This window comes from Drosophila erecta, unplaced genomic scaffold, assembly GCF_003286155.1.
Source record: "Drosophila erecta strain 14021-0224.00,06,07 unplaced genomic scaffold, DereRS2 tig00000021-arrow-pilon, whole genome shotgun sequence".
Classification (NCBI taxonomy): domain Eukaryota; kingdom Metazoa; phylum Arthropoda; class Insecta; order Diptera; family Drosophilidae; genus Drosophila; species Drosophila erecta.
The window spans coordinates 8,796,915-8,804,921 of record NW_020825198.1 but is presented as its reverse complement, the minus strand read 5'-3'; the positions used below and the strand labels follow the sequence as shown (position 1 = coordinate 8,804,921).

General features: G+C 47.0%; 1 protein-coding gene across 1 annotated transcript; it reads right to left on the bottom strand.

Annotated features, from left to right (window-relative positions):
- Window positions 1-6,379: 6,379 nt before the first annotated feature.
- LOC6544405 (atrophin-1) lies at window positions 6,380-8,007 on the bottom strand. The gene has a single exon (XM_001971999.3). The coding sequence runs from the start codon at window positions 7,886-7,888 to the stop codon at window positions 6,473-6,475; it is 1,416 nt and encodes a 471-aa protein (XP_001972035.1). The 5' UTR covers window positions 7,889-8,007; the 3' UTR covers window positions 6,380-6,472.

Here is an 8,007-nt window from a genome sequence, read left to right as displayed (position 1 = left end):
GGAGTTCGAGGTGGGACCACGTACTTCCACTCCGTACAAAACCCAGAACCAAGACTGCACCCCAAGCAGCCGTACCCCAAAAAAGAAGTGGCCCAGTCAAGCATAAATGATTTCAACAATATTTCACTTAAAAGATTCAAATCGCGCGCGAAGCGGGAAAGAGACAGCACTGCGTATAAAGCATAACAAGGGAAAATATAAATACGCATACGACAAGTGCGCCCAGTAAAAGGAAAAGGGGGGAAATGGAAAAGCGTGCTGGGATGGGAAACGCACGCGACAGAAGGAAACGGATACGCTCGAAGAGCTCGCAAACAGATTCAAAATTTCCAACCACATATGACAATGCTCCACAGAGCATCGCCCCTCCGTGCTCCTATATGTCCATGCCCCCCATTCCCATTCCCATTCATTTCGGGCTCCTCTCGTGGCATCGCCGGCAAAAAATTCAAATTTACTCCAAGTTGTGGGTCAGAAGGGCCAGGAGTGGCCAACTAACTGTCGCGCTTTTTTCGCTTTTCCATGCTTTCAGCGGAAGTTGCAAGCCCGCGATGTGGTGAAGGGCTAAAAACTGGAGACGGGGCTATATTGTCGTCCTTATGCCAAGGGTCGTCAAGCGCGAACATTTGCATAATCAAATAATAAAAATTTGCATAATTTTATTTTTTACGATACGCATGCCACACTCTTTTACTGCCGCTCTCCCCCTTCGGCCTCCTATGACAAGAAAGAAAAACACAACTTTTCAGTTTCAATTTGTGTTTTGTCTGGGGAAGGACATTATAGCCAACGTTATCTGGCCAACTCCACCTCCGTCTACAGCGCTTGCGATTCCAGTTCTATAAACACAAAATGGTGTCAATACTTATTTGCGAACCTGTTTCTTATCTCCGCCAACTATGAGCTGTTTAAAATTGCCACTTTTATTTTTACTATTTATAGCGAAAACTTCGTCTATAGGATGAAATGGAGGACGGTCCTTAGGATGTCATTAGGAAAATCTATTTTCTTAAGAGATATTTCTATTAAGCAGCATGCTTAGCTTGAAAACAAAAACCGTGCCATATTTCCTTTGTTAAATTCTGCAAATATTGGCCAAAATTAAAAATTAAATGTTCCATTCTTCATAACTTTCACTCTATTAGGTAACGAACTTTTGGCTTACGTGGCGTAAACTCGATTTGCATGAGCTTGTTTTGCTGTTGGGTTTTTTGCAACATACCCTGTGTCGGTAAAGTCGCAGGCAAAATATTTAGCATGTCAAATGACATATTTACTGGTTGCCACAGGTTTTTTCGGGGGAAGGAAGACCGCGATTTGGCCAAGAATGTAAGTGTCTTACTTGGCTTCTCCCACCGGTTTTTGCGCTCATGGCCGGGTGTTTACCTGGCATATGTGTGCCTCGGTCGCCTGTATCGCAGTCATTTTTGCCGTTTTGTGCTTCATTTATCACTTGGCGGCAGGATTTCCATATACTCAGCATATTTGCCATGATATATGGCTGCCAGAGTGCTTAACCCGGCCATAGATCGCCGAGAACGTTTATCCCCGGGCAGTGTGTCACTTGACTCGATGACAAGCAACCCCACGGAGCCATCGCCCATTCCACACATGGTGTAATTTAGATAAGTGGCCATTCTTCATGTTAATGCTCATAATTTCATAATGTGTACACCCATATGCAGCCCCGCCCATTCCCATTCCCATTCCCGGGAAATATTCCAAATTAAAATCGTGCATTAAGAGCAGAGGACCAAACAACATGGTCAGCGTCGTGCGTTGGCCATGCCATTTATTTTATTTGGCGAGAATTCTTGTTTTTGCTAGTCCAACGCCACCTTGCCACGAAAATAAGTGGTTTAGGGGTTCCCCTGCTGCTTTTCGGGACTCCAACTCGCATGAATATGGAGCAGGCGAGTGGAGAGCTCGCGAATGTTGAATATGTGTTTTTCCACGTTGTTTCTCTGATTTACGAGCCATAAAAGTTAACTTAATTAAATGGTTTTTGGCGTTCGCTGAATATTTATGGTGCCAGAATTTCAATGTGTCGCAGAAAGTTATGGGAAGCGCTTTGAAGATAGCTTTATATATTTATACCACTCCTTAAAAACACATTTTTATACTACGTATTCAGCAGACTTACAAGAAAATGTTCCTAAGAAAATGTTTATATTGCTATTTAAGATAAATTTAGTAAGTGTTCATTGAGATAATGTTTTATTATACCAATCTTTTTCAAAGCCCTGAGCTTGGGTTATCTATTCCTAGGGTTGGTATTCGTATCACTTTCATCCCTGAGCAACAAATGTGTATTTCACTGAAACTAACAAGTGTCGAAATAACAAATGCGTAGCAAACCTTTGGCGTATTTCCAGTCACTAAAAGTTCCCTGCATCTCGAGTGCCTTTCATGCTTCAGTAAACCAATGAAAAAATTACACAAAAATGAATGCGAATGAGGAGCAACGCCAAGTGATGGAGAACAACACTTAAAGTCAGCTTAAATGGCGACCGCAGAAACATTCACTCGTAAATCAATTAGCACCCACAACAAGCAGCCAAAAACCACCAACCAGCGAACCCAAGTGGGGATCTCCTGTTGCCCTGCGGCTTTTCGGAAAATTAACTACCTGCTAAGTTAATTGAGCAAACAACGCTCGCAGGACTCGCAGGATCCGCTGCCATAAAAGTTGTGCATCGGTCCAACTAAAAAGTCAGGCGCTGCGGCTTACAACTATTAATTATGCGGCCCAAAGTTATGACAGCAGAAAACAGCCGCAGAACTCGAGTAGCGAAACTAAAAACTGCCAACTGCCAGCGAGCAAAGGGAAGCGCACATCATAAATTACGGCCAGGACACGGCCATGGATTGCAAGGATGTGCCTGCTCCAGCTCCAGCTCCTGGATATATATGTACGTGCGGTAAGCCGCCGCCTGTCTTTTGGCCATGGCAAACAGCTTCCATGCATCCAAAAATATTCGAAAATTTCAATGGACCCGGAGGTGGAGCATGAGCTGCAGCTGGATCCTCCTGGCACAAAGGTATCCTGCCACGGCACAAAATGGCCACCGCAGAGCGCACAAAAAGTGTCATGGCGCATGAAAAACTTCCTGCAACGGGAGTGGCTTGGCCAAAGGCCCTTCAGCCTGTCCTGACCGTGGCCAAAACAATGGCTGAGCTCCTCCGCAGTTTCGGCAAATGAAAGTCGCATTGTCAGGCTCAATGTTTCCGGCCGGCTCATGGATGTCCTCGCACCGAGCTTCAGCCTCATCCTCGTCCTCATTCTTGTTCTCGATTCTCCAGCTCTTCTGCCATTCCAGCATCCACTGCGTCTGAGTCTCAGTCTCTGTTCCCTGGCTGTGGTTGTGGCTGTGGCTGTGGCCTGAAACAAAGCGCATCCGTTTGGCGAAAATTGAAATGACAAAGTTCAAAGTTTAAGCGGCTTGGCTGTCAGTTTTTCAGGGGTTCTTATAGTGCCGCGTTCAGTGCACAGCGAACATATCCAAATGCATTCTATGATTCCTTCGCTTAAATTTAAGTTTTCTATCAATGTTTGACAAATTATGTTAAGCCCATACATTTGTTAAGTACGTACATTAATTAAGGCATGTTGGTGCTTCAAACGATTACAACTTGCAATTTTGTTCCATCACAACTCTCAAGCTTGAAGTTGTTTTCCAGTAGAAGTACGTGTACATGCAAAGGGCTGATTATTTTTCTGCGTGTGGCAGGGAATTAAGTGGCCCAAACCACAGGGCTAATCAGAAGGCAAACACTCAAACCCCATCGATTGCAGTGGGTGCTGTGGAAATTAAAAACGACCGGCAGCAAGTGGAAATTAAATTGCCTGCAGTTAAAAAACACTTTGCCCAGCCACCAGTCGCAGTACCAGCACTGTAATAAAAGTCATCTCCCGACACGCCCACTCCTGCGCCCCGCCGGCAATGTTCCCAATCCTGGCTGCTCCACGGCAGCACGGCATTTGCATACTTTTAAGCGCAGATGAGCAGAAATCACTCATACGCACAGTGGGCCATTAAGGGGGGTTGACGATGGGGCGGAGCCAAGGCTCAAGGCCCACGGCCCACGGCTCAGGCTCAATCCAGCTGTCGGATTTTCTTGCTCCTGCTATTACGACGGTATTTGCATTGTGTTTAAACGTATTTGAACACGATTTTCAGTCGAGGGGACTGGCAAGCGAATGGGGCTGAAACCACTGATGGCTTAGGTGGGGTAGACCGAAATGAGCAGGCAATTTATTTACGGTCAAATTGCGAGGTTAGGCAAGGCAAACAAAGCGGCGCAGGTCGCTGCGCAATGGGATCCCCCCGATTGCGGACTGCTGCTCCATTGTGGGCGTAAAAATGTGATAAACATGAAATGTGATTATGGCTGCTATTATGTAGCACCCAGTCAGGATGATGATGAGGCTTATTATGGAGTTGCCTTCGCCTTGGTGAATCTGCGGTCGCCCTGGGCGTCGTTTTGAGTGAGTGGCTGCCATGGGACTGTCTGTCTTGCCTTCTTGCCTGGTTGCCATCCTGGAGGTGGTGGCCTCTTGTAAATGAAATGAGGAAATGTGATTTTGACGATGTGTTCGCTTTACGGCAATGGAAGTTCATATGGGCGCCGCTTGTTTGTTTTCGAGGGCGTCGGAAGTTGTAATTGTTTTTTAAAGGAAGCTTGAATTGCTCATTGGGGAAATGCACGAAATAAATCAGGACGAGCGACTATAAACGGAATGTCTAGGAATGGGCAGTAAAATAAAACTTGACTTGTCTTAAACTTTTTTCTACTGCCAGCGCTTCGAAACAATAACTTTGCTAGCCTCGCGTTCTATAGATTATTGTAAAATTCAAAGTAATACACGCGACATCCTGGTGTTTTCTATAATGCTGTCTGGGCTTTCCACCTTGTACCCCAATTCTTCTTATCTCTTCACCTTTATGCTCCACACCAATTTGCCTACATTAACTTTCCCAGCAATTGTTTTTCACCCCACACTCCAACCCACAGCCATGTGAAAGAAGCTAGGGAAACGTCTTTATCAAGTGGCAAGCAGCGAACACAAAGCCATAAAATGCTAATCCCATCATGGGAACAATGAGCAGAGCGGATCGGAGCAGAGCGTTTGCCGTTTAGCGATGCCATCAATTGATACATCAGTCGATAAGGCAGCAAGACGTCCTGTGAGAATCCTGGATGGCTGCTTGGCTGCTTGGCTTCTGTGGCACGGGGCTAACAGGATTTGGCCACGCTAAATCAGCGCAATTCGATGTGGCTCATTTGAGTGCAGCAACGAGCCAAGAAAATCGCAGGGGGAGCAGCCACCACCACCCGAGGAATTCGTTGCGCTTTGTAGGAATTTGGCATGCTACAAATTCGAGGCTCATGGGAACTGAATTTCCGCCGAGGGTTGGCAAGTGTGGAAATATTGAAATTCGAATTACATTTTTGCCAAAAACTGCACTAGCACTCCATGGTGATGGGTTATCCTGGAAGCTCGTTGTATTCGTCGCGCCGTCTGGGCGAATGACTGCCTCTTTGGGCCCAGGACAACCCCGAAGTATCCTTTCATCTTGTTACCATTTCGGTTCCCAGCTCATTAGCGTCGGCGTCGCAGTTTTTGTGGCCGCATCTAATTGCTGCATGCGGCCAAAATGAATCCGGCTGAATCGCAACTACAGGATTCACTGCCTCACTGCGCTAACAAGTTGAACATATTCTTCGCTCCACTAACATGGCGTATGTTACTCTGGTGCCCGCGGATTTCTGGTGGTTTTTCTAGGCCTGGGACCCTATGTTTTCCCTCTACCTCACAATCGAAATAATTGGTTGTCTGGCCAGGATACTATATAACTCCATATGCTGCCAAATCATGATATCTCCGCTGTCTAGAATTTTGGGTTTTTAACATATACACTTTTATTTCCGGCAGTCTTTGCTTAAGCAGGACATTTTGTGAATTTAAACGTAGGTTGGAATTAAATGGCAACTGTGTAACGAAAGAAAGAAAGAGGATTCAAGAGAGTATAAATAACTTCTTGAATTTTATTATTTATGTTTTTCTTTCCAAAATAAACCTATTAAAACATTCTCATTCAACATTTGATAAATAATACGTCATGATTATTGGATTGGCATAACAATTAGATTTTTATTGAAACATTCAGCCACACATTGAATGCTAATATAAGCAGATTTGCAACCTAACCATAATATCTTACAATGATGAAACTCAGGATCCTTTCGGGTCCTGCGATAAGAATGATAATTAATTGAGATACAGGGAGATCCAGTTACACGTTTGAGATACAAATTGCACTACATTTAAAGCTAAGGGGAAATTAAATCGGAGCGTGAGGGAAACTAAAGTTAATATCACAATCGAAAATGGGCATTATGGGCTAAACCAACGGGCTTTGTTTTTTGGGGAGCTGATGACTTAAAAATATCCGAAGAAATGCTTCGATCATTTGGGCATGCCACCCATTCGACGACTTGGCGGTGTGCCACCGACCACGTTGATGATCTCGTTGTCACCGGCAGAGGAGGACGAGTCCTCCAGCTGCGGCTGGTGATCACTGGCCTTGTCCTGGTGGGCGGTCATGTGTCGCGTTAGATGGTGTCGCTCCCTGAATGTCTCCTGGCAGACGGGACATCGGAGTTTCTCCTCCCGCTTCCGTCGATTTGGATCGCAGGCGACCTCGCTTTTGTGATGGGATCGCATGTGATACACCAGATCACTGGTCATCCGGAAACTGATGTTGCACTTGGCGCACACATTCTGAGCGGTCAGTGTAAAAGTGGATGCCAAAGTGGGTGGAATCAGCGTGGAGAGAATGGCTGCTGCAGCGGGATTCTGGAGAGGTTGGGACACCGCAAATGGATGTGGTGGCGGAGCAAATCCGGGATAAGCATGCAGAAACTCCGACGGTGGTCCTGGCGCTGAGTTTCCCTGCATAGAAGCTCCTCCGCCATTGGGATTGGCCGGTCCTGGTGGACGGGTGTACAACAACTGCTGCTTGAGACGCTGCTGTGCTTGCAGAGCCTGCATCGGATTCACCGCCTGGAAGGCTCCGTTGAACTGATACTCCGGTCGGAAGTTGTGGTACACAATGGGATTTGCTGGCAGGGGATTTGGGTTCTGGCCACCGCTATTGGTTCTTGGTGGAGGTGTCACCAATGGCGGACTAATGGAGTGACAGCTGAGCTGATCGGGACTCAAGGGCGGTGCACCCACATCCACGGGTGACTCCAAACGTGAAGTGGTCGATGGTGAGGAGGATGAAGTGGACAGCGACGAGGAGTTCACCTTGGTAAAAGCGCTGCGCATGGGCGGTGGTGGTGAAGAAGTTGACGGTGCCTCTGGGGAATCCACCAGGGGTATAACCACACTGGGATCATCATAAACCCTCGGCGAACGGATGCTGATCTGTGGATACCGCTGGCGTGCCTCCAACAGACTGATGTACTCCAATGCCGCCGGCGATGGTGGTTGCGAGGTGGCTCCTCGAGGAGACAAATCTGTGGGATAGTGGCTCATCTGCTGCTGCTGTTGGTGCTGCTGCTGCTGCTGCTGCTGTTGGTGGTGATGATGGTGCAGTGCCTCCTGGAGGCGAGCCTGCTTCTCGGCCTGCTTCTGCTTGATCCGCTCATCGGGCATCATGAGGAAGGCCACATCAAAGGCGCGCTTAAGAGTGGTCTTTCCACCGGCTGGCGATGTGGGGGTCTCATTATTGTTATTGTGATTGGTCTGATTAGTTTGATTCTGCTGCGGTGACTGTTGCGGTGATGTGGAGATCCTAAGCTCGGCGTGCTGAGGCGGCGTGGTGCGACGCTGGCCAGGATTGGCGTGCGACGGCATGCTATCCATGAGCAGATTCATTTTCACTTCAATACACTTTTCGACGTTCACTTGACTCTGCTGGGGACTTGCGTATTTGGATCTTTGGTTCTATATAGTTCCTTGCGACTCGAAATTCCAGTTTCGACTGCTGGCCGCCC